This window comes from Ips typographus, unplaced genomic scaffold (assembly GCF_016097725.1).
Source record: "Ips typographus isolate SLU unplaced genomic scaffold, UJ_Ityp_2.0 IpsContig34, whole genome shotgun sequence".
Classification (NCBI taxonomy): domain Eukaryota; kingdom Metazoa; phylum Arthropoda; class Insecta; order Coleoptera; family Curculionidae; genus Ips; species Ips typographus.
Genome location: NW_028098573.1, coordinates 744,150 through 771,798, shown reverse-complemented (window position 1 = coordinate 771,798; position 27,649 = coordinate 744,150). Strand labels below are relative to the sequence as shown.

The 27,649-nt window shown below is 37.5% G+C and overlaps 2 protein-coding genes across 2 annotated transcripts in view; both read left to right on the top strand.

Moving 5' to 3' along the window:
• LOC145739679 (uncharacterized) overlaps positions 1-27,177 on the top strand; it is a 256,327-nt gene extending 229,150 nt beyond the window's left edge. Inside the window, exon 2 of the mRNA XM_081994986.1 lies at positions 26,906-27,177. The gene's annotated coding sequence lies outside the window, so the exon portion shown is untranslated. The remainder of the gene's footprint in view (positions 1-26,905) is intronic.
• Positions 13,251-15,911, top strand: LOC145739678 (uncharacterized). Its single transcript, XM_081994985.1, has 7 exons — positions 13,251-13,836; positions 13,898-13,969; positions 14,026-14,079; positions 14,138-14,200; positions 14,282-14,514; positions 14,735-14,894; positions 15,025-15,911. The coding sequence occupies exons 1-7, from the start codon at positions 13,650-13,652 to the stop codon at positions 15,174-15,176; spliced, it is 921 nt and encodes a 306-aa protein (XP_081851111.1). The 5' UTR covers positions 13,251-13,649; the 3' UTR covers positions 15,177-15,911.
• Positions 27,178-27,649: the final 472 nt, after the last annotated feature.

The window sequence follows — 27,649 nt, the reverse complement described above, 5'->3', positions numbered from 1 at the left end:
AGATTCATTTTCATTGTAAGGTTTTGTTTTAGTTAAGTGTGATCTTAATGTGTTTTGAGTTCTAAATATTGTTCTGATGTTATATTTTTTAGCTATTCGTTTGATTTTGTCAGAAATACCTGGAATGTAAGGAATAAAAAGGTTAGTAAAAGGTAAAATTTGATTTTGATTTCCAGATTGTTTTGGATGTTCTAAATCCCTAAAACATTTATTAATAAATGTTTCAGGATAGTCATTTTCTTTTAGAACATTTTTAATGAATAATTTTTCTTTATTAAATTGTTCATTATTGCAAATAATTTTGGCTCTATCAAATAAACTTTTTACAATACCTTTTTTTACCATTATTGGATGATTGGATTTGTAGTTTAAATATCTATTTGTGTGGGTTGGTTTTCTGTATACTTTTGTTTCAAATTTGTTTATGTCTTTTTTGATTAGAATGTCTAAGAATGGAAGTTCGTTATTTTGTTCAGTTTCTGTTGTAAATTTGATTGTGGGTTCTATTGAGTTTATGTGAGTAAGAAATTGTTGGAGATGATCATTACCAAATGGATATATTGTGAAAACATCATCAATATATCTCCACCAGATTGTTGGTTTATAATTAAAATTATTAATGTTATTTTCTTCGAAATGTTCCAGAAAAATATTACTTAATATTGGAGACAATGGAGAACCCATTGCCATTCCAGAATTTTGTTGGTAATAATCATCTCCATATTGGAAGAATGTTGTTTTAACACAAATTGTTAAAAGTTCTAAAATAGTGTTTATGCTTAAGCTTGTACGTTCCCCAAGACTTGAATCATTTTGCAATTTAGATCTAACAATTGAAAGAGTTTTGTCAACTGGGACGTTTGTGAATAAACTTACAACATCAAAACTTACCAGAATATGATTTGGATTAATGTCGATATGTTTGAGTTTTTCAAGAAAGTGAGGAGAGTTTTTTATGTAAGAATCTGTGTTACCTACTAAAGGATTTAAAATGTTTAGCAAGAAGCGAGCTAATGAGTGAGTAGGCGAATTTATACTACTCACAATTGGCCTTAATGGCATGTTATTTTTATGAATTTTAGGAACACCATAAAAATGTGGTGTTTTGCTATTATGTGGCGTAAGATTACGCCTTTCAAGATCAGAAAATTGATCTTGATGTTTTTTTAAAGTAGTGTAAATTTGCCTTTCAATTTTTTCTGTTGGGTTTTTATTTAGTTTTGTGTAATTGTTTTCATTTAAAAGAGTCATGACTTTGTTGTGGTATGTAATAGAGTCCATTATGACTGTAGCGTTACCTTTGTCTGCTGGAAGTATTTTTATGTTGTTGTCTTTTTTGAGAGAGTATAATGCTTGTTGTTCAGGTTTGGATAGGTTTTGTTTGATTTTGTGTTGTTTTTCTAAGATAAGTTTTGATCTTATTTTAAATTCTTGTTGATGTTCTTCTGGTAAATTTTGAGTTGTCTCTTCAATTGCAGAAATAATATCAAGTTTGGGAATGTGTTGTGGTGTAAAGAAGAATAAAAAAGAAGAAAAAAAAAAAACCCAACAAATATATTATGAAACCTTTATTAACGCTATATTGTACTGTCCATTTTATTATACCTTACGAGTTCACACTCTGCATGTAAAAAGTCCAACAGTACCCAGCGTATCTTACCCTACCATTACTGTCCATTCTACTACGCCCCTTCGAGCGTAGCAAAAAGCCCAACAGTAATGTCCAACAATGTTGACGTTAGTCTTCGTCAAAAGGAATCCAAGGCCTCATGTTGTCCACTCCAGCTACACTTTGATACCGTAGCTTAGAACGACCACTGCCCGGAATATCGGAGACCTCGTACCGATCGTTTTACAACACCTTTGTGACTCGAAACGGACCTTGGTAGCAACTTATGGCTTTTTTCTGTCGCCGGAGTGCTGGTGAGACGAATGAGCACCAAGTCCCCTTCGAAGTATGGCTTTGATTTGGACCTACGCTGATCGAACCGGAGTTTCTGATCCTCTTGATGTCGCTCCTGACATCCCTCAATTCGCGCACGAATTTCAGTCACGTCTACAACATCTTCACTACTGGTTTGCAACTGATTCCGCCAATTGATTAAGTAGACGTCCCACTCCCTCAAGAAGGGTTTCACCAAGTTGAGACTGTGTGGCGACCTCAGTACTCGCACTTGTTCTTCGTCGCTCAGTGCTTCGTGAACGCCCAACTAATTGTCGACCACGTGACACTCTTTCCCTCCCTTGACGGGACTGACGCCTGGGACTGCGAGATCAACGAGCATCCCTCCGCTCAGATCTATGCCGCCGTTGATGTTGATCTACCGAAGATCCATCCCTGTTCCGAGAAACTGAATCAGGTCCTCGTCGTACTTCCTCACGACGCCTGTCATGATCTTCACGGCTTCTGGTAGTCCGCGGAATTATGCTTATCAGAATTTTCTAATCGCCACAATAAACACAACACCACACAAAGACAGAACCCGTAGTTTCCTTTATCCCACTTCTGATGTAAAATAACTCAGTTTCTAATTAATCAGAAGTAAAAAACTAAATGTTCAAGTAGAACAAAATTATAAGTCCGCTTTATTCCGCTTTTAGGGTTTACAGGTCAATTTTGATGCCAACTTGTTTTCGCGGTTGCTTGATTGAGAGTCCCCGTTTTTCCCGTCGGTCCAGCGTCTTCGGCCGCCGAACCATCTTAATGCCTACGCTAGCTGGATTAGGCATTAAGGCTCCCAAGTCGTTTTTAACATGTATATGTTCTTATTTGTAACGAAGACAAGGCAGAACAGTGTGGATTTTCGTGAAACATCCAGCAGATTTTTTTTCTTGATCTTAATCAGCTGATACATTGATAAAATTGTCTGAACATTTTTAAATTATTTGTGGGATGTTTTTAATTTATCTATTATATTAAAAATAAGCAGTATTTAATCCTTCAAAGTCTGTTCTTTTATTTACTGTGTTGGTATGCTTCTGGATATTAACCATTTTTGAGAACCACCTGTTTTTATAGTTTGCCTGTACGTCTAAAATGCTGGCCTCATCAAAATTAAATTTATGAGCCTTATTTATTCTACGTTCAAACAATGTTGTTGTATTGGACTGTAAACAAGTGGCTTTATTTAAAGATCCAATTTCCATTTAAATTGTATAGCGAATAGATATTAATTTTACGAATGTAGGGGGGTGATTATTATATTAATTTTAATTCTATATTTTTAGGTAAAGGAAAACGACTAATTGTCTGCCATATTGGCAATGAAAATGCATTCGTTTATGACGGCCTGTGGTGTTTTGAAGAAATGAATGGAGAATCGTTTGAAAACTGGTTTTCCAACATTTTACCCCCTATAGAAGAGAATGCAGTGATTGTCCTTGATAATGCTCCTTATCATTCTCGAAGACTGGAGAAGATTCCAACAACTTCTTTAAAAAAAGGAGACATTCAAAACTGGTTGTATTCCAAAAATATCTATTTTGCGACTCAATGCTCAAAGTCCAACTTTTGGCACTAGTCAAGCAACACAAGGCTAAATAAGAAAAATATATTATTGATAAATCTGGCCCGCCAGTCAAAATAAAACTGTACTTTGTTTACCGCCATACAATTGTGAGCTTAATCCAATTGAGCTAATATGGGCTGAAATCAAAAAATTTGTAGCCCAGCGGAACACTTCTTTTAAATTTGGAGACCTCAAGTCAATTTTCAATGAGGCAATACAAAGAATTACAGCGGAGAAATGGGAAAAGTGTGTTGAACATGTAAAGAACAAAGTTGAGAATAAAATGTGGAAGCTGGACAATATAATGGAGATACAAGTATAGCCACTGATCATTGACACTGCAGATGATGATGAGGATAGCGATGAAGATGAAAGCACCTCAATTCCGTAAAAACTTTTTTTTACTTTCGTGAATTTGATTTTTTTTTATAAACCAACAATAAAGCATATTCACTCCTTATTCTTTTGTCTATATTTCAATACAAAACCTATAGGCTTTCTATTTTATATAAATTTTCATATTTAATTTTTTTTATATTTATGTGTTTCATATAACCCTTCTATTGGCAAATAAGAGACAAAACCTATCAATATGAAAACTTTACTTCGTAAATTTCATTCATTCTTAATGTGTCTAAGCTACAGTGTTTAGCTAAAATTCTCAAAGCATAGCATGCCGATGATAGCCTGGCGCTCAATCCGTCGACATGATAACTGTACGTCAGGTCAGCATCTACCTGCAGCCCCAATAGTTTGGTATTATTACTTATAGGTTTATGCGTGCATTACCAAATTGGTATCCTCAGCATAACTGACCAGGCGACCGTTCTGGAACACAACATGAACGTGCGGTACTCAGCGAGTGATACATAATTTGCTAGTTTTGACTTGCTCTTGGTGAGTATACAACTTAACACTTTGCGTTCTATGCATCAAATATGATTCTAGCCAAGAATAAGCAGCACCTCCTATTCCGTATTTTTTCAGCTTTTCTAGAATAATGCTGTGGTTCAACCTATCAAAAGCCTTTGAGAGGTCTAGAAAAAGTCCATAGACCTTCTCGCCCCTCTCCAAAGCCTCCATTGTAGGTTCAATAAATTCATAAAGTGCGGTCTCTATTGATCTTCCCTTCATAAAACCATGTTGAAAGTTATTTAGTAAATTATTGCTAGATAGATACAGCATTACTCCAGTGTACAGGGTGCTGCATTTTCGATGGTTTTACGGGGTACAGAGAAAACGGTAATAGATAGAAAAAAAGTAGCATACGTGTTCTGATCTCTTTTTCTGAGCTGAGATGACTGGCGAAGAGTGGGCTGCGCAAACTTCTTTTGTTTCAAAGATACGGGGGGCTTTTGAAAATTGGTCATTTTGGAACCTCCTCTGTATTTCATTTGCTATTTAAGTTATCAAAAAAGGAAAAACGGTTTCCGGTAGAAGTTTTGACGTAGAATCCAATGGCAGTGGTAGTCAGTTTTTTTTCTATTACGTTTAGTTTCTGATATATGACAGTAAGTTATATTTTTTTAAATGGAACACCCTATATATTTTTAGTTCATTTAATTCTGTTGATTTTTACTTTTTCAACGGTGTATTAAAACATATAAGTTTGTAAACGTTAATCTTCGTAATTAGAAAAAAAGCGTTTCCTTAACAAAAAAGTGCTAAATAATATTGTTACGATTTTCCCGTGGGTTTACACAAAGTCAATTTAACTGAAAAATTAATAAATTTATTTACACTTCAAAACACTCCGTACAATAATTAACACAGCTACTAAAAACACTACTACAATTCCACAATTATTCCACTATTTAAACTTAACCGCGTTCCCAAATTCACTACTCCCTCGGTTGACACCGCGTCTTTTATATTTGCAAACCACGTTCTAGAATGACCGCGAAACGCTTCGCGGGTTGCCTTGAACATTAAAGAATCTTCCAGGTGACGCTTCCTAACTGTGGCTTACTTTAATACGCGCCCGGCCAGATATTACGGCGCATCGGTTTCATCCCGAAGCGAGCGCTCGTTAAGAAGTATCGAGCATAGTAGGCCCAAACCGTAACACTGCCCCCCTCTTAAAGCTGATCGTCCCGATCCGCTTCATCTAATCCCTGGTATTTCTTGAGTCTGTCCAGATGGACAATTTTCATCTTGGCTTTGGGGCTGCGTTGGACTCTGTACACGACATCGTTTAACCTTTTTACCACATTGTAAGGTCCCTCCCAAACAGGTGTTAATTTCTGTGATTTGCCTTTCTTTCTCTGAGGGTTAAACAACCAAACTTTATCATCCTTCTGGAACCCTCCCGAATTGGCCCTCAGATCATAACGAGCTTTCATCTTGTCGCTAGCTAGATTCAAACTTTCCCTGACCAGATCATGGATGTTCAGTAATCTGTCTTGCAACTCGTCAACGTAGTTCTCAATGTTCGTGCTTTGGCCTGTTGGAGATCCGAACACCACATCACATGGAAGTCGCAGTTCTCGACCAAACAGAACTTTAGATGGTGACTGTCCCGTTGAGTTGTGGACTGCTGCTCTATAAGCCATCAAGAAGAGCGGAATATGCTGGTCCCAATCTTTCTGATGCTGATCAACAACCTTTGAGAGATGTTGCTCTATGGTCTTATTAAATCTCTCGACCATTCCATCCGACTGAGGATGAAGCGGCGTTGTTCGGGTCTTCCTAATGCCTAGCAGGTCACAGAGCCTCTGAAAGAGCTTGGACTCAAAGTTTCGTCCCTGATCAGAGTGTAACTCCAACGGCACACCAAATCTACTGAAGACATTTTCGACGCGAATATCAGCGACTGTGCTGGCTTCTTGATTTGGAATCGCAAACACCTCAGGCCATTTGCTAAAGTAATCCATGGCAACAAGAATGTACTTGTTGCCTCTGTTGGTCTCAGGAAAAGGCCCAGCAACGTCTATGGCTAAACGTTCGAACGGCAATCCTACGTTGTACTGCTTCATAGGTCCCCGGGATCTCGTCTGTGGTCCGTGGCTAGCTGCACAAATGGAACATTGTCGACACCATGATTTCACGTCTTGGCAGTAGTTCACCCAGTAAAAGCGTTGCCGGATTTTGTCCAAAGTCTTATTTACTCCCAAATGAGCACCAGTCTTTCCATTGTGCATTTCCTCCAGTACGTTGTCGACCCTTCCTCTGGGAACTACCAGCTGCTTCCTTATCTCTTTTCCATCGGCACTCTCCCAAGCTCTTTTTAGCAAGCCGCCTTCAACCACAAGCGAGTCCCACTGAGCCCAAAGTGCTTTGAACGTCAGGCCTTTGCTAGAGATTTCTTGCCAAGTTGGTCTTGGCTCGCTTTGTTCCTTTCTCAACAACAATGGGCCTATGTCGCTGTCTTCTAGTTGATCCTTCCTAATCTCATCGGGACTCCATTCATCATCGGTCTTCAGCTGAACCATTCTGATGGACACAACGCCTTCACGTTGTTCCGCTTTCTGGCAATGTTTGCATTCTTCGGCGCAAGGTCTTCTTGATAGAGCATCTGCGTTATTATGCAGCTTTCCGGGTCGATGCTTGATGTTGAAATTATACTGCTGGAGTTTTTCAAGCCATCTTGCTACTTGTCCTTCCGGTTGTTTTATTCCGAGGAGCCACTTGAGTGCCGCATGGTCAGTCCTTATCAAAAATTCCTGTCCGTACAAGTACTTGTGAAAGTGATCGACTGATTTTACTATTGACAGTAGTTCTTTTCTCGTTACACAGTAGTTCCGTTCTGCTTTGGTAAGTTTCCTACTGAAGTATTCTATGACATGTTCTTCTCCGTTTTGAATTTGAGACAATACAGCTCCGATACCAGAATTACTGGCATCTGTGTCTAAAATGAACTTTCCTTTTGGTTGTGGATAACTGAGGATGGGACTGGAGCAAAGTGATGCCTTTAACCTTCTGAACGCCTGATCACATTGGGTATTCCAACAGTAGGGTGTTTTGTCCTCAGTAAGTTGATGTAGCGGAGCTGCGATGTTGGCAAATCCTTCCACAAACCGTCTGTAGTAGGTGGCAAGTCCTAGAAAGCTTCTGAGTTCGTGTTTATCCTTTGGTACTGGCCATTCTCTAATTGCTTGGATCTTCTTGTCGTCCGTCTGGATTCCGTCGACCGACACCACATGCCCAAGAAATTCGACTTGCTTTTGGAAGAACCAACACTTTTTGGCGTTCAATCGAAGATGGGCACCACCTATTCTAGAAAATACTTCTTGCAAGTTGTTCAGATGTTCTTCAAAAGTTTTTCCCATCACCATGATATCGTCCAGATAAACCAAGCAAGTTTTCCAGTTTAGGCCACGAAGCACAATTTCCATTAGTCTTTCAAACGTAGCAGGAGCATTGCAAAGTCCGAAGGGCATCACATTGAATTGGTACAGCCCATTTCCAGCAGAAAAAGCAGTAAGAAAAAGCAAGTAGAAAACCAACAGGATCCTGCCAAAGTCGTCAGTGTGTCGTCGATACGGGGAAGTGGATAACTGTCCTTCTTGGTCACGTCATTCAGTTTTTGGTAATCTACACAAAATCTGCTTGATCCATCTTTCTTAGTGACCAGAACAACAGGTGATGACCAAGGGCTGCAGGATTCTTCTATAACTCCGTCGTCAAGCATCCTGTCCACTAATTCCTGCACTTCCTGTTGTTTGGCTATTGGTAGTCTCCTAGGTGGTTGTCGAATCGGTTGTGCATTGCCGGTGTTAATTCGGTGTTTTACAATGGTAGTTTTTCCCATATTGTTCGGTGTTCCAAATATGCTAGCATGGTCCAAAATCAGTTTCCGAGCCTTCTTCAGTTGTGGTGTTGACAGATGTTTCCAGGTCTTTTCAAGTTCATTTAAGAGCTTGTTTTCCCCCAACTGCCCCTCCTGTTCTGGTAACCCATCGCAATTGGTTACTTTGACTACAGGCTCAAATACCGCAATAATTTCGCCTTTGTTGATTTTGACGTCGTCTGGAAAAATGTTTGCAACTCTTATTGGGACTTCACTTCCTCCATTTACAAGTGATTTCCCAATGAGGCATCTTCCTGGTCGGTCCGGGTTTCGTACAAGTCCAACACAGCTCCCAGAATTCTGCTCCAATTGTCCAATGATTATTTGCTCGGAATTGCCGCTTATTTTAACTGTCTGAGATGCCAAAACATTAATGGGTGACTCATAGCGGTGATTGGTTGACAGGATGAACTCTTCACTTCCAAACCTTAGGATATTTTGCTCGGGATCAAAAGAAAATCCATGTTGACGAATCAGGTCCATTCCCAGAATAAATTCATCTTCAATATCTGCTACTAACACGGTGTGGTAAAACGTAATCCTTCCAAGGCAAATCTTGACTGTTATTTCTCCTAAAACTTTAGCCGATTCTCAGTCACAGTGCGCAGGAGATAATTCTGGGGGCTTTGTCTTCGCTAGTCAACATTCGCCCCGTAATGTTGACTAGTGGGAGTTTTCCTGGTCCCTTCTGGATGGTTGTACGTCCCTCGTTGGAGAGCGGGACGGTATCGTTACTCGACAATCTCGAAGTTTAATGTGTCCCGTACGTCCGCATCGATAACACTCCACTCTCGTGATCGGGCGTGATCGTTCTAACTGTGTGGAAAGACCATTTCCTAATGCTGCCATTTGTTGCACTATTTGGCCGAACATTGATTTAATTTCATTCATTGGTGTAGCAGCATGATCGGCTGGCGGTACTCTCTCCTCTTGAACGGTCACGGCCCTGATCCTTGGCTTTAAGTCATTGCACGCAGCTTCAACTTCCAGCGCTCGAACCAGTAATACGCTGCTGTTGGTCCCTTTGAACATCTTCAGCATTTTCTTTACCTCCGGATCTCGAATCCCTTCTACAAAATACTGTGCCACAAATTCTTCTTGGATTTCATCCGGAACGGCTGGGTAAGCCAGATGCACAAGGCGACGAATTTCGGCCTCAAACTCTTGTAAATTTTCGCCAGTTTTATGCTGTCTTGCCTTTAATTGTGTTTGGTACACTCCTTTCCTATGCTGATCCCCATAACGTCGTTCTAATGCAGCTACTAATGCGTCATAGTTGCTTTGTTGGGCGATAGGCAGAGTCTGTAACAGCTCCAATGCAGGTCCTCGTAATGCCACCACCAGTGCTACAGCCATTTGCATTTGCAGCGGCCTCAAATTGGAGTTGGTACGTTGCCCATGAAGTTTGACCATCGTATGTGGGAGGCTTGATCTTGTTGAGCCCGTTTCCGGTGAACACTGCAGAGCTGACTCCTCTGCTGTCAATTTTCTGCTCTAAGTCGCGTAGCTTTATCTCAACATCATTCTGAATTTTATGAATGTCCTCCCGAACATCAATCTGAATTTTATTAATGTCCTCCCGAACATCGTTTAATTTTACCTGAACATCACACTCCATCTTTTTGAGACTATGGGTTACATACTCTTGGATTTCTGTTTTGGTCCCCGCTAGAACGTTCAATATTTCTACGTTACGCTCTCTATCTTCTTGACGCATTTCCATATCTTGATGTCTCATTCTTTCTTGTTCTTCTTTGTCTTGTTGTCGAATCCTTTCTTGTTCTTCTTTGTTTTGTTTAAGCATTGCCATAATAGCTGCAAATTGGGCCTCCATATTTGCACTTTGACATCTTGTTATTGGCATAAAATAAATTTAACACACCACTGTTCCAAAAATCTCTAGTCCGGTTCTGAACACAAGTCTTTAACCCGAAGTTTAGTTCCAATTCACGTCGCACTAAAGTCTGATCCCACTTCTGACACCAATTGTTACGATTTTCCCGTGGGTTCACACAAAGTCAGTTTAACTCAACAATTATTAAATTTATTTACACTTTAAAACACTCCGTACAATAATTAATTCAGCTACTAAGAACACTACTACAATTCCACTATTTAAACTTTACCGCGTTCCCAAATTCACTACTCCCGCGGTCGACACCGCGTCTTTTATATTTGCAAACCACGTTCTAGAATGACCGCGAAACGCTTCGCGATTTGCCTCGAATATCAACGATTCTTCCAGGTATGGCGCTTCCTAACTGTGGCCTACTTTAATACGCGCCCGGCCAGATATTGCGGCGCATCGGTTTCATCCCGAAGCGAGCGCTCGTTCAGAAGTATCGAGCATAGTAGGCCCAAACCGTAACAATATAATACACACACAAAAAATCTCTTCTTCAATTTCCGAGGAAAAAGGCTATCGACCTACCGGTCTTTCTGCCAATGTTACAGAAACAAAGCTTAATGTATCCACATAAATATTTGTTAAAAAAAATAAATAAATAATGTTTTACAAAGAAAAGGTTAAAATTAATAGTTAGTCCGTTTTTTTTTAGGTAAAATGTTCCAACAGGGTATATTGAGGAAAGGCGTAGCGAGATTGTCTATTTGGTCTTGTGAGGGAGATGGGGTTTATAATTGTCCAGTTGTGGGGGTTGCCTTTCCATTTTGCCTCTAGTTTCGTTAATCGTTCTGTTATTTTTGTCATTTGTGTCCGTTCGTAGAGTAATTCGTTGGTTGGGTTATGTAGCGGGTTTTGAGGATGTCTAATCTTGGTTACTAGTCTAAGTGCAATTTGTTCTGTAGTTTGTATGTGTTTTTTTGTTCTGCTGGTCGCATTAACTCTTAGTATGTGTCCGTAGTCGAGTAGAGGTCTGCAAATAGATTTGTATATTTTAGTTGCAGTTTTTGTGCTTATACCTCTGTTCTTGTACGTCAGGGCTCTGAAATGTTTAGTTCGTTTAATAATTTCAGTTCTCACATTTTGTGCATGTTCTGTAAATTTGAGTATTAATATAATAATAGTATTTATTTAGCGATCATGCTACTTAAAAAACAAAACAATACAATTCACACATGTCCCTAAAATTAACCAACAAGCAAATCACTAGCAAATTACATATACATTTTTTCTCGAATGTGTTTTCCCAGTTCTATTTTAAATAGTTGTACCGGGTGACCCAATAAGACTGTTCCTCGATCATATCTCGGGAACCGTTCGTCGTATGATTTTGGGGTAAACATTTTTTTAGGTAAATCGGCCATGAAGAATCGTTGGAAAATATTTTCGAGTTCTAACGAGTCGTAACTTTCGAGTCGTAACTGCCATCTTACATTTTTAAATTGCATTTTCTATAAATTTTGCACAATAAACTAGAATTATTTTTTCCACATTTTTAAAGCGAACCAATTTATCTATCATTTTCATAAAAAACAAATTTCTGTTATTTCAAAAACAAAGATGGCGTGGGGTGTTCAATTGTTTTTGCAATGACCTGCTTTAACTTCTTAACGGTTTGACCAATTTTAACAAATTCGGTATTGTTGAAAAGAGCATTTCTTGGGCAATAAGAATCAACCAAAATATAGTTAATTTAGTTGAATATTTCTCCGCCAGGGGGCTAGTTTTGACACCATGACTCAAATTCCAAAAAAGATAAAAAAAAAACAAATGGAATGATATGACTTTTTCTTTATGAAAAGTAGCCAAATAACATCCAAATAGGCCAGTGAAAACCGTTATAGTCGAATTTTTACCTTTTGAGAATGACGTCATCTTTTTACATCTTTGTTTCTCGCATATCAAACATGTGAAATAAACAATTTTAACAAAAAAGGCACGTTATTAATTTTGTCATCCTGTCAAATTAAAAACGTTGACATTTACTGTCACTTTAATGTTTAATGTATGTAACATATATCAAAGGTCAATGAATAAAAAAAATGTAAACATAACAGGAAGGAACAATAGCAATCAAAGAGGGGGACAGAAACAAGGGGGAGGCGGGGGGAGTAATATGGCGGCCGTCAACCTGTTAAAGAACCACAAACAAACAAAACAAACTAACACTATACTACAACAAATACAAACAACAAATTTTTGCGAGTATGAAACTCCAATCTTTCAATGACTGCGTCAATTCAACTGCGCAGTTGGCGAATGCGCAATCAACTTCCGTCCCCCTCGCTTAATGCACAAACGGGTTATAATTTATATTATTGTTACCTCCTGATACTTGTTCTTTTTACTCATTGTCAAAGGTATACAAACGCTGCCCTACAATGAGCAAGCCCAAATGCTAATTCTAAATGTGCTGCTTTTTTTGGAGTACGCAAAGGAACAGTTTCCAGATGTCATCCCAATTGATTATTCCAATGTGTATGATAGAGCATCACAGGCTTTAAAAGTGAGTACGGCTACCCTATGCCGAATGAAAAAGGCTGGAATTTCAGCTTACGACTCCTATTTTACCAACCTTTCTAAGAAATTGTCGGTCAGTAAAACCAAAATAACCGCTTTTATGAAAAACAAAGAAGTTGGTAATTTTGGTATGCTAAATTACTATTTTCGCATTATTGTGCACAGCACAACAACACAGCACAAAATCAATAAACATTAATAAAGTATTATGTTATTAGGAGTAGAAGAGATCTTTAAGTGAGTGCAAGCACACCTATTCACTGAATGAATGATGATTAAACTGAAACTCTCATGAACATGTGATTTTCAAGGCACTTGATCATCAGTCACTTCCGAACGCACTATATGTTCAAAGCATTTGTAGGTTAAAACTTGTCATCTAATTCCAGACATGCGTGTTTTTTCACCTGCATGAAGTCATTCTCAAAGGGTAAAAATTTGACTATAAATAATTGCACTGTACGTATCTATAACGACTGCATTGTTGTAGAGCCTATTGCTAGTACACTAATTGTTATCCTTGCGCAGTTTTTTGACTTTTTATAACCAAACAATGTCAAACGAGATGTCAACAAAAATTAATGAACGGTTTGGAACTTGCTCATTGGGCTCCATTGAGCAATCTATAGTTGCAGCAAAACCAAAACATTTTCTTTATTCGGAAAATATTCCCCAAAATTATTAAATTATTAATTCTGCGTTCAAACTTGTTATCTTTGCAAACAGCATTCGGTCATTTTCATATTTTTTTTTAAAAAAGCACTACACCTTCGGTGTCGGGCTCTTTCGCCAAAAAAATATGAAAATATACTCATGCAGTTAAGAGATAACAAGTTTTCATGCAAAATTATCGGTAATTTTTATGCACTCGTGCAATTACTACCGATAATAATTTGCAGATGATTATCATAGGGCAAGAAAGAAATGCATGGCGGCAGAGAAAACATCAGACCTGGACTTCCAATCGGATAGAAAAAGGATGAGAAAGCCGACTTTACAATTTACATCAGGAAGTGACAGTAGCGATGAGTCATCTGAAGTTATTGTTAAAAGAAAAAAACCGAATAATTCTGTATCTCGTTATTCTGTAAAAGAATGCCCAATTGCAACTGAAGGTACATATTAGTTTAGAGCTCAGTTTATTAAAACTACAAACATAATAAAAAAAATCTTTAGGTAGCAATAATGCTCAATTTCTTGGCTCGCCCAGAAGCGCAACACCTAATAACTCGTCTACTGTTGTTTCTGGTAATTAATTATTTTCATTACATGTTTTAATAGTATTAACATTTTTATTTTTACAGAACCATACTATGACATGCAAACACAAAACCATGAGCAAACAGAATACGAAACAAGTAAGTTGACGGTAATGTTATGTTGTAAAGTTAAAATAAACGTTTAAAATTTTTGTAGCACCACAAAATTGTAATAAAAGAAAAACTGACACATGCAAGGTGGACTCAGCGAAAGATAGGGGTAAGAGGAGCATTTACTTTATACTAACTTTTTTTATTAAAAATTATTTGTTGGTTGACAAATATTAATTTCTTATTTCAGAGTACTTGAAGCAAATTTTACGTAAAGTTAATATAATTGATATGACGCTGCTAGATATAAAGAATGAACTGAGAGATCTAAAAGAAAAAAGATTACTTGAGAATCATACCACCAACTCATCGGCTTCGGAAATCAGTAACTGCTGGCTTTCCTTCAATTTGCCTATTACCAATCAAAATGATCTTGAAAGATTCGAAAACTTCTTAAGAGATGTACAGAACATGGAAAATTCGGTAAGTTATTTTTTATCGGTTTTATTGTACTTGAAAATTTTGTGATAAATATACATGTGGGATATGTGTTGGTCTGAGCAACAGTAATTTAAATACTCTAATGTAAGGCAGTGTTTTTAGTTTTTGAAATTAAAACAATTTTATGTATGTATCTGTATTTATTGAGATAGAAACGTTTGAATGTGACGTTTGCTTTATTATTTGTATGTGTGTTTTTCAGATGACACTTTTGTCTCATGTTGGGGGAGAATCGGAAGAGGAATTTGTCAGAAGAGCTTTAAAAAAATTAGTAGCTGATGAAATTCAAGTGCAATATAGTTGTCTGGGAAAAAAGCAAAAGAAGAATTTTTCATCACTCAATATTGCTAAATTAATTACAGGTAATTATTATAAATATTATGTATCTATGTTTGAGGTAGTGACATCACAATATTTTCATTTTGAAATTATGAAGTTAGGAAACATTTCACTATATAGTATTTCAACTACACTTCATTACTTTTTTTCCAGTTACTACATGCAAAGTGATTGGAAACCACTCTGAAAAGAAGATTGAAGACGCCTTTAAGACGTATTTAAAAATGGCACCCGAACGAATAAAAAAATATTTAATAATGAAACAATATGTTAATTATGCTAATGTTTCGTTATTTATTTTTTAAATAAATATTTGACTGAATTTTTTTTGTATCAACTTAATAATTTTTAATACATAAAAAAATATACCTCCTTTTATATCTAATCCTAGAATAAATTAAGTATTGTTCTGATTATAAGAAGTTAGCAAGCGTTATGCGGTATAATACAAATAAATATAAATAAATTAAGTTCGGTTAGATCTAGTTAATAATGTATGTGAAGGCATACTTTCGAAAAAAAGGTCAAGTATATAAGGGGTCCCATTTAAAAAAGTTTTTACATATGTGGTGTATGTATGGGATTTTTGGGGACAGTTGGAGCTACAATAATAAGGTTGGTTAAAGGGACGAAAATTTGCATATTAGTCTGCTTGTTGTTGTTTTAATTTGATACTGTTCCCTTGATGAAATTTTTTTTTTCATTAACGGATCAGTACCGATTTAAAACATTTATTACCCGGATTATTTTTAAACAGACTAGTACGCAATTTTTTTTCCATTTAACCAATCTGTACGCCTAATAGTTTCCAACTATCCCAAATGTACACCATGTGTATCCTTTTAAATGGGACACCCTGTGAATAGAAACATACGACGTCCGGACCAGCAGGACGTCTGAAGTACGTACAAAAAAAACGTCCAACGGTATCACTCAAGCTGTGACATTTGCACGTTTTAAAGACGTCCATAAAACCTTGGCGTTCCAATAAGGGACGTTTCTAAGACGTTGCAATAGTCGGGACCGGACGTAAATAAAACGTCTTTGTGACGTGGAGTGCTATTAGGGACGGGTTCTTCTGGATGAACCCAGTCTTAAAAATGATAACTTTCTTAGTAAACTACAAGAGCAAGTGGTAGTGGGACTAGGTGCAATGGCCATTCCATTGAATTCCATGTTTTCTAACCCAACAACAGAGTCCAATATATTGTTGGAACCCTTAGTTTACTCTGCTATGGTTCTATTGAATGTCCACTATTCATTGTCCCTCTATCGAAGGTATTTACTCCTTCCAAAACTAAATGCTCATACTAGGAAGGCTGTAGAGAACACCCCAGTGGGAAAGTTACTGTTTGGGGAAGACTTAACTGAGAAAGTTAAATCTATTCAGTCGGTAAGGAAGGCTAGCCTCGAGTTACAGCCGTAGACAAATAAAGAACCCGGATCCAGTACATTTCGCCGAGGTTCCTCCCAGCGTACTCAATTGCCAAAAAACTCAATCGAGGCAAAGGTTCAACAGGAGACGACCTTAAAACCTATCTCTGTAAGTTGCAATGCTCCTTTTGCTGGTCGCTTGTCACTTTTTTACGATAATTGGCGCTATGTAACCTCCAATTCTACTCTTCGGTCATGGATTCGAGGTTACCAATTGCACTTTCAAAGTAAACCACATAATAAGTCGCCGTATACAAGTATTCTCAATTCATGCGAAGTTCATCATCTCCTAAGTAACAGCAGACGTCCAGTGGACGTCTCATTTTGGTCATTTTTTTATCAGCGACGTCTCTGGACTAGTGCAGATGTTCTTGAGACGTCATTTTTGAGACGGCCCAGGGCGGTCAAAGAAAGACGTCTTTGGGACACCTTTAGTGGTTCAAAGCATGTTGAATTTTAAACCGCAAAGAGAACGACAGTGGGCGCTGGTATCGGCACTGTCGTCTGGGTTGACGTTTACGTTGTGTAGTTGTTTAGTTACGTTGTCAGTGTTAGAGAAATTTCTTCGATACGAAGAGTTTTAACTAAAATTCTGCCTTTGAATAGATCTTGTGATTATTTTATGAAATTACAAGCGCATCTCAATGTTTAAGCAATATACAGATATAAAGGGTTTCACCTTCAAACGAACTGATAAATAAATGTATCAATATTTTGATCACTTTATCTGAATTGAAAATATATTTGGCAGTGATGCAACGACTACAAGGTTAATTTAATTTGTTCATGTGTTCACGGGGCGGGGGCCACTGCAGGGATGCCAGATTAGGGAATGTTTCCCGGAAAATAAAGTTTTTTTTTAGAGTTTTTTGTATTTTTTGGAAATTTTTCGTGGGGAAAAATTTTTACCTAAACTATGTAGTAAACTACTTATTACAATTTAAAATTCGCGCCATTATCAAGTGACGGGTGTGACATGACAAGTGAAGTTTAAGCGGAGAGAGAGAGAGACAGAGTGAGGTTAAGTCGGGGCGAGGGAGCGGTCACGTTTTTCAATTTTTGCCTTTGCATCTGGATAATAAATAGAGTTATCTAAAAGTGTGCCTTTATTCAGTCATCCAGACAAGCCATCCTACAGTTTCAGAAGTGGGATTACGGATTACGATTACCAGGATTATCGCAAAAAGTGGAATAACCTCGGTTACTATCGGAAAAGGCCCTCAACTTCAAAATTCGTTTATGTCGTTTATGATACGTTTACATCTTAATAAGTTTTATGACCCGATTTTAAGTGAACTTAAGAAATGGCAAATACAGGGGACGAAAACTCTGAATCAACCCATGAAGTGGAAGCAGAAGATCTGGTAGGCCTAGCTGTTAGGGCTGTTTTAGCAGCACAACGACAAATTGGTGGCAGCACAACCCCCCGTTTTCGGAATGACGAATTAGCTGCATTATTGCCTGAGTTTAGTGGCCACCAGGATAATGTATGCAATTGGATTCAGAGAGTTGATGCAATTCAAGCAACATATGGAGTGCCCAATGAAATTATACAGCTGATTGCTATGGGTAAGCTGACTGGCAATGCTCGTACTTGGTATCATTCAAAACCTGATTACATTACAATGGATTGGCCCATGCTTAAAATTGAAATACAAACTATGTTTGATTCCCGGCCGAACAAAATAGTGCTACTCAAGTCTATGGAAGCTCGCCGATGGAAAAAATCAGAAAAGTTCTCCACATATTTTACTGACAAGGTTATGATGTGTAATCAGATAGGATTACCTGATGATGAGATTATTGAGTATGTTATTGATGGATTTAGTGACCCTCACCTTCAATCACAAGCCAGAATGAAGGGATTTACAAGTTTGGCAGAAGTTTTGTCCACAATGAAATCAGTCACTTCTGAAGACAGATCTACTTTTGTCCCAAGGACTTACCACCACCCAAGGACTACAACCCAGGCATCCTCTGGAGATTCTCGTCCAGAACGACCTTCCCCAGTCCGCTGTTTCAATTGCAGCCTGACAGGGCATAAGGCCACTGAGTGTACTCGTCCTAAAAGGACTCCTGGCTCTTGTTTTGAGTGTGGCTCCATGCAGCATCAGTTACGAGACTGTCCAAGAAAACGTAGACCTGAGCATCCACCTGCAGATTCCACCACCCACCTGGTAAGCCCAACAACATTAACACCAGCCTGTAGAACTGTTGTGAAGATGAGACCACTGCCAGGTAACTTAAAATTTGAAGTAAATGCTTTTCTTGATTTGGGAAGCCCTGTATCTTTTATTAAAGAAGATTGTGTACCATGTTATGTTACTTTAGCTGAAACAAATGATAGTTTTACCGCCATGAATGGTAGTGGGTTACAGATTTTAGGTTGTTATGAAGCGGAAATTGATGTTGACCAAATTACTTCTTTATTAACTAAATTTTATGTCATACCTACAAGTGCAATGTCAGATTCTTGCTTATTAGGTAGAGATGTGTTGTGTAACCCTACTGTTAATTTTACTATTAATCAGGGTAAAGTATATTTAAAATTTCTTGATAATGATGTGCATTATGTTGAAAATGAAGTTTTGAATATCCAAGTGGATCAATTTGAGGAAACTCGTATTAATCTAAATTTGAATATTAATCCACAGTTAAACAATGAAGTAAGGGCTACTATAGAACAAAATTTATTTGAAAATTATGTAACAGCACCTAGGCCTGAATTTCCCATTACTGACTTACAAATGAAACTTCTGATTGACCCTAAACATGTACCTTTTTACTTTCACCCTCGTAGACTTTCATATTCAGACAAATTAGAGGTGGACAAGATTACTAAGGACTTACTGGACAGGAAAATTATTAGGAAGAGTTCATCCCAATACAGTTCTCCCATTGTTTTGGTAAAGAAAAAGTCAGGTAAGTTGAGGCTATGTGTTGACTTTCGGGAATTGAATAAGTTGACTGCTAGAGACAATTTTCCCATGCCTCTAATTGATGACCAAATAGAGCAGCTACGAGACAAACAATACTTTTCACGACTAGATCTCAAAGACGCATTTCATCATGTTACTATAGACCCTGAGTCAATCAAATACACCAGCTTTGTTACACCTTCTGGCCAGTTTGAATATCTGAAAATGCCTTTCGGACTTAAAAATAGTCCAGCAGTTTTTATGCGTTTTGTGAATACAGCTTTTCAGAATATGATTGAACAAGGTAAAATTATTATTTATATTGACGATATACTGATAGCCACAGAGACAATTGATGACAACTTATCCATATTGAACGAGGTATATAAAGTTTTAGTTGACAATTTACTTAGCTTACGATTTGACAAATGTACTTTTGTGATGAGTGAAATTGTGTTTTTGGGCTATTCAATTAACCGATCCGGAATTCGACCGAGTCCGGACAATGTAGATTCAGTTTCTTCATTCCCTTTACCTCAAAATTTTAGAATGTTACATGGATTTTTGGGACTTTGTTCCTACTTCCGCCGTTTCGTCAAGGATTTTGCTATTTTAGCCAAACCATTGTATGACTTGTTAAAATTTGAGAAATCTAAGAAAGAGTTTTTGTTCAACCAAAGTTGTTTTGAGTGTTTTGAAAAGATTAAGCAAATTTTAACATCTGCTCCAGTTTTGGCCATTTATTCCCCACATCTTGAAACTCAGCTTCATTGTGACGCTAGTTCAATAGGTTTTGCATCAATTCTTATGCAAAAGCAAAATGATGGACACTTCCATCCAGTTTTCTATTTCAGCAAAAGAACTACTACTGATGAGTCGAAATATCATAGCTTTGAATTGGAAGCACTTTGTATAGTTTATTCCTTACAGAGATTCAGAATTTAAGTGAAATCAAAACTCAGAGTCGATCTCCACAAATATTTATTAAAAAGGCTGTTAATTTCCTAACATGTTTCGGGTGTATTCAGACACCCATCTTCAGAGGCTTAACTAGATCACTAGTCTGCTGACTGTCATTCTAAAAGGGGGGACAGCTGAACCCAAATGTACCAAGGTGGTTTTTTATTCTGCACGGGGGAAAAAACCTTGATCAAAAACCCAGTTCTGGTATAGAGGTGACAGGTTGCTCCGTTTTTTATTCTCAAAGGGGAAAAAAAACTTAATCAAAACCCAGTGTTGATGTCAAAAAGTGAAGTTACTAGCTCAGTTTTTATTCTTTAAGGGGAAAAAACTTTTTAATCAAAACCCGAAGAAGTTGAATGATGTAAAAACTGCATGTCTATCTGAGGAGACCAAATGGACACGAAAGGGACGTCACACAACAAAAAACCGCGGTGGACACTCACAAGTTCAACATTAAACAAATTAAAATGAGGGCGACTTTCCCTTTGTCACTGTGGAGGTGTGACCGTGCAGGGCAACATGGCTTGGGTGCAGCAGGACATGGAGTGAATATGGACTACTACTTTACGATACGATTCAGAATTTATTTAAAAGGGATCCAGTTTAAAATTATCACTGATTGTAACAGCCTGAAATTGACTTTAGAGAAAAAAGATATTAACCCCCGGATTTTGAGATGGACATTAGTGTTCCAAGAATTTGATTATACACTTGAACATAGAAAAGCAGAGCGTATGAAACATGTGGACGCTCTTAGTCGTTGTTTTCCAGTTTTTAATGTTTATTTTGTTGAAAATAGCTTGGAACGGAATTTATGTGTTGCTCAGGAAAAAGATGAAAATATTGTAAAGATTCGTGACTTGTTAATTACTACTGAACATCCTTCTTATGAATTAAGAGATGGATTGGTGTACCGAAAGTACAATTCTAAACTGTTATTTTATGTTCCAAGATGTCTTGAGTCAAATGTTATTCGAACGTGTCATGATGATATTGGACACATTGGAGTTGACAAAACCTGTGAGGTTATTTTAAGAACCTACTGGTTTCCAAACTTAAAGGACCGTGTTAAAAATCACATAATAAATTGTTTGAAATGTATATTTTATAATTCACGAAGTGGAAAAGGTGAAGCAGTTTTACACCCAATCCCTAAGGGTTATGTTCCTTTCGACACTATACACTGTGATCATTATGGTCCCCTGGAAAAAACAGGTAAACAGTTTAAATATATTTTTGCAGTGATTGATGGATTTTCCAAGTTTGTTAAATTTTTTCCTTGTCGTACAACTAACGCCGCTGAAACTATTCGACATTTAATTAGTTACTTCAATAGCTATAGTCGACCAAATAGGATTATAGCTGATCGTGGTTCCAATTTTCGATCAGAGGAATTTAAGACTTTTCTTGATGAGAACAATGTTCAACTTATTTTAGTAGCAGCCGGAACACCTAGAGCCAACGGGCAAATCGAGAGGATTAATAGAGACTTACGACCGATGTTGTCAAAATTATCTCCTGAATTGAATAAATGGGATCGTGTCCTTGCAGATGTTGAATTCGCTTTTAATAACAGTTTTTCTAGATCTATTGGAAATTCTCCTGCTGTACTCCTTTTTGGCATTCACCAAAAGGGTAAGGTTTTAGACCCTTTAAGTGAATACCTTAGATCCCAGAATGACTGTGTACGAGACTTGGACGAAGTTCGTAATAACGCCTCACATAAAATTCTCCAGTTGCAGGAGTATAATAAACAGTATTTCGATCAGAAACATAAGACACATGTTTATAAAGAAGGCGACTACGTCGTGCGTGTAAATATTGACGTAACACCTGGCTTAAATAAAAAACATTTACCCTTGTATAAAGGCCCTTACATTGTCACTAGGGTTTTGCCCAATGACAGGTACGTTGTAGAAGACATTCCAGGTTTTTCAAGTCACACAAAGACCTTACAAAAGTATTCTAGATTCTTCCAATTTACGACCATTCACTAACTTTAACTCGACTTATGATGACCCTGACAATGACTCACAATAAATCCCTACTATGTAGCCTGATTTTCCCTGAAACTTTGAATTTGATTATGTTTGTAGTTTATTGTTATGAAAACTTACGGATTATGTATGGATTATGTTTGTAGTTTACTGTTATGAAGACTTATGTTAGGACGGATTATGTTTACCTATACGTCATATGGTTAAGATTTGCTTATGGTTTTGTTGCTTATGTTAAGACAATCATTATGTCAATGTTTATGAATTGTTAAAGCGCCTTTTTGACATTAAAATTATGTATGCTAGACCGATCGAGGACGAACGGTGGTCAGGAAGGCCGAACTGTAGTAAACTACTTATTACAATTTAAAATTCGCGCCATTATCAAGTGACGGGTGTGACATGACAAGTGAAGTTTAAGCGGAGAGAGAGAGAGACAGAGTGAGGTTAAGTCGGGGCGAGGGAGCGGTCACGTTTTTCAATTTTTGCCTTTGCATCTGGATAATAAATAGAGTTATCTAAAAGTGTGCCTTTATTCAGTCATCCAGACAAGCCATCCTACAACTAAAATAAATAAATTTTATTTGCATTAAATATTTAGTAGTTTTTGGAGATTTACTTGTAACGCATCTCGTTTTGAAGTATTGGAGATATATGCGGGAAATGTTTTTGTAACGGATATGTATTAAAATCCAGGAATGACCATTTATGAAAAATTTATTATCTATGAAAATACGGAAAAATAGTTTCTGGGGATGTTTTTTCAAAATGCCAGTATTTAGGGGATTTTTATAATTTCGACTGGGGAAATCGAGTCGACAAATCTGGCAACCCTGGGTCACTGCGACGGTGCGTCGGTGCGAGACTGAGAGTGCTACGTGGCACGCGATTCGAGTTGTTAATTTGTTTCGTTGTTCGTAGGTTTGTTACGGTAAGTTTTAACCTTGCCCGTAACTTGTTTGTCCGTGATTCAGAGTTAACATCGACTGAATAGTCTTTAACATCTGTATACTTCCATGGTCGTGACAGTTGGTTGTCATTTTTGTTGTGCCGGTCAGTCTATGTCAATAGTGTCAATAGAGTTCAAGGAAAATGGTGCATCACCAACTTGAAAAGTTTGTTCGCTGATGTTGGGTTTATAAAATAACCTGTTGTAACAGTGGCAACATTGTACTGGTTGACAAGCAACGCCATCTAATATAATTGACGTTCGATGTTCTAGAATGCACGCGGTTCAGTCTGTCTGTCTGTCGGTCGTATAATGTTCACTTTTAGTCTTATTACAAGTTTATTAGTTAGTTAAATAAACGTGTTTTACTGTCCAGGATCCAACCACCCCAACAGGTTATGGGCCCAGAGTGGTTTGGACAGTGAAGTAAAAGAAAAAGTGAAGCAACCCGTGTGTCGGACGTATCGATCGATAAAATAAAAATGGCGTCAATAAAAGCTTGAGGCACCAAAAGATCGTGAATCAACTCAACGGATCGAGAAGAGAAGTCGAGGTTAAAACTAGTTGGACCCGATTTTCTGAAGAAGAATCCATTAAGATGAGTAACGTCGATCTGGGAAATATTGCTCAAATAGCAAAATTTGAAGGCAAAAATTATCAACAGTGGAAATTCCAAGTTAAGTGAGCCCTACGAGCTAAAGGCCTGTATGGAATTGCAGATGGCAGTACCCCGAAACCAGAAGTATTTGCAGAGGGTGAATTGTGGAATAAAAGATACTCAGGCAATGTGTATAATAACTGCAGCAATGGGGCTAAATCAAATTTCACTATTAGAAAACTGTGAGACCAGTAAACAAGTTTTAGACAAGTTAAACTCGATCTATGACGTAAAAACGGAGACAAATAAAATGTTGGGACACGAACAATTTTATCAGTACAAAATGCTACCCACAGATTCAATGGCTCAGCATATTTCAAAGGTTGAAAATCTAGCAATGTAAATGAAAAATTCAGGAGACCAGTTGAGTGACACTGCTGTTATTACAAAAATAATGAGCACTCTTCCACCAAAATATGGTCCATTCCGACAAGCTTGGATGAAGCTAGACAGACTATTGAAAACTTGACCTCGAGATTACTTGATGAAGAAAGAAATTTAAGTACAAGCGAACATAATGAAGATTATGCTTTAGCTGCCACACAAATGAACAAGTTTGGCAATAGAAATTTTAGAAATACAGGGTCTCCACAAAGAAAACCGTCAACCAATGTGAAGTGTTATAATTGTGGAAAAAGGGGACATTTTGCAAAGGATTGCCGATGTCCGAAGGCAACAATTAGGAGGTAACACTCATAGAAGCAGCAGCGGTGGCCAAAATGACAATGAACGAGAGCGCGGGACAGTTTTTCCTGTACCTGGATATAGTGGACATAAAAGTGGTCGAACTAGACATCAAAGTGGAAGTGGTAACTCTGGCAACACTGCAAATGGAAGAGCTTTCAATATTGAAGACGGTGATGACAGTGTGCCTGAACTTGACATTGACTGTAGTGACATTTGGATTTTAGACAGTGGCGCTAGTAGACACATGTGTCACTCGGAAAGTATGTTTACATCAGTTCGAAAAGTTCAAAACTTATTCGTAAAACTCGGCGATAATAAAGAACTTCCAGTTCAAGGAATCGGAGAAATTTTGATAAAGAAGTTTGTAAATGGGACTTGGTGTACCTTGGTGTAACCTTTATAGAGTGTTGATTCGCCTACAGAATAAAAATGCAATTACTGAGGTAAATGTAGTTTCTACGGGGACTTTAAAACAATGGCATGAAAGACTCGGACATTTAAATATCAAGTACATTAAGGAACTATTCACAAAGAATCTTGTAAGTGGAATAAGTATAACAAACATAAATGACAATTTCTTTTGTGAAAATTCCAAAACACTGAAAAACATGTATTAAAATCAGGTGAGTTAATTTCCAGCGATGTCTGTGGACCGATGAGTGAAGATAGTATTGGAGGATCCAAATACTATGTTTTTTTTAAAGACAATTATACAGGCTACAGGTCAGTAAATTTTATTAGACATAAAAGTGATGTAACCCAATGTTTTAAGAACTTTATTTCCTTGTGCAACACTAAATTTGGGCACAAAGTTCAAAGAGTGCGTGTAGACAATGGGCGAGAATATATAAATGAGTCACTAAAACAGTATTTGTCTGAAAGTGGTATAGTTTTAGAAACTACAGGTATTTATACACCGGAGCAAAATGGTCGCTGTGAGCGAGACAACAGGACCATAATGGAGTCTGCAAGAGCTCTGTTATTTGACAAGGATTTTCCAAAAACTTTATGGGCAGAAGCAGTAAATACTTCTGTGTATTTGCTGAACCGGACACCTACAAAGCAGTCTGAAACCACTCCTGATGAACACTGGACTGGTAAAAGGCCTAACTTACAACACACCAAAGTTTTTGGTTGTGAAGCCTATTTGTTAACACCAGGCATTTTAAGAACCAAACTGGATAAGAAAAGCGAGAGGTATGTTTTTGTAGGTTATGAAGGGGATTCAACGAATTACAGGTTGTATGATCCTGTGACGCATAGAATAAAAGTTTCTCGTCATGTTATTTTTAATGAAGATAGTGAATTTAAAACCCCAAGACAAAACTGTGTTCTACTTCCAATAGAAAATAACAGATCTGACAATTTAGATGCTCAAGATGACCTTGACCCAAACTATTTTGAGGAACCTGATATACAAGGACAAAATGACACTGACAATGAACAAGTATCACGTTACAACTTAAGAGTTAGAAAAGATATACATCCACCTGAATATTTGTGTCAAAACTTTGATCTTGACTTTTCTGAGATTAATTTTACAGAAATAAGTGTTCCTTCCAGTTACCAAGAAGCCATTAGTTGTCCAAATAAGCAGGAATGGAAGGCAGCCATACAAGAAGAACTACAAGCTTTGGAAGCCAACAAAACGTGGGAGTTAGTTGATTTGCCACCAAACAGAAGTACAATTGGGACGAAATGGGTTTTCCGAGTTAAGGAAGCTGAAAATGGTCACAAACCTCGTTTTAAGGCTCGCCTATGTGCAAAAGGGTTTAGTCAAGTAAAGGGTGTAGATTTTCAGGAGACTTTTTCCCCCACGACAAGGTATGACACACTAAGAGTACTTTTAGCCCTTTCAGCACAACAGAAAATGAAAATGAGGCAATTCGATATCAAAACTGCTTTCCTTTACGGTGTACTAAGTGAAGAATTGTATATAGACTTACCTGAGGGATTAAACAATAATAAACAAAAAGTGTGCAAACTAAATAAAGCCCTTTATGGCCTAAAACAAGCTCCTCGAGTGTGGAATGAGACTTTCAAGGAATTTTGTCAAAGCATTGGTTTTTATCAATGTACTTCTGACAATTGTGTCTACATTAAGACTGACAGAAAAGTTTTTCTAGCATTATATGTTGATGATGGTCTTCTACTATCTGACAGTGATGAAGAATTGGACTTAGTGCTTGTTCAGTTACAGAAGAGGTTACCGTAATTGAAGATCCAAAGTACTTTGTGGGCTTGCAAATTGAGCGACTTAAAGATGACTCAATATTCATCCATCAGTCAAAGTACATTCATCAAATTGTTCATAAATTTGGACAAGAAGATTCAAATCCTGTCTCGGTAAAGACTTCTCATGACCTGAGAAGTCGAAATGTCGACTCTCCTCGGGAAAAGATCAAGTTAAGTAGTCAGTTCTCCAAAGTTGTTCAAAACGCGAAAGTGACCAAGCCAGCCGCCAGAAATGCTAAGTCCTTAGCTTGTGACTATGTAAGTACAATTGTAGAATTGTCAACTTTTAGTGTTTATAACCGTATTGTGCAGACACGTTTGTGTATACCATATTTAATAGATTTAAGTGTTTAATAGAAAAACTCAGTGTTTGATTCCATCCCTAAAACTGAGATCCCGGCGCGACGTTTAACGTCGTGAGTCAGTTTAATTGGTGAACCCAGAAGGGCTCATAAATTAAACGTGACAATATTTTCTTTATAAAAAGGTCATGAATAGTGGTCTCGTATTGATGACTAATTCACCAATTCACTAATTATTCACAGCTACAAGAACGAAAACTTGTTTTTTTTCGAATGTAGCCGCTTAGTGGAAATGCGAATATTTCGAAAACTATTACTTGGCCATGTGTTTTAAGTGTAGCGGTTTTGGACATGTAGCAAAACATTGCTCTGAAGAAAAGTGCTGTTTAAATTGTGGTGGTGAACATGAAGCCCGAAACTGTAAATCAACTACCCTAAACTGTCCAAATTGTGAAAAGATGAAAATTGAAGATATAAATCACTCAGCAAAAAATTTGGACTGTCTATACAAGAGAAGAATGTTGCGTTATAAAAACAACATAAACTATGGTAGTAATCCTTTTTAGTGAAGGTCTCAAATAGCAGCAAAACTAAAAAGGAAATTTCAAGAAATGATTCCAAGAGCAGCAAGAAGA

Excerpts from the sequence above, each read along its gene's own strand:
- LOC145739678 (XM_081994985.1), top strand. The coding sequence starts at position 13,650 with ATGGCGGCAGAGAAAACATCAGACCTGGACTTCCAATCGGATAGAAAA. Across the intron at positions 14,201-14,281 it reads GGACTCAGCGAAAGATAGGG|AGTACTTGAAGCAAATTTTA; the intron begins GTAAGAGGAGCA and ends TTCTTATTTCAG. Across the intron at positions 14,515-14,734 it reads TACAGAACATGGAAAATTCG|ATGACACTTTTGTCTCATGT; the intron begins GTAAGTTATTTT and ends TGTGTTTTTCAG.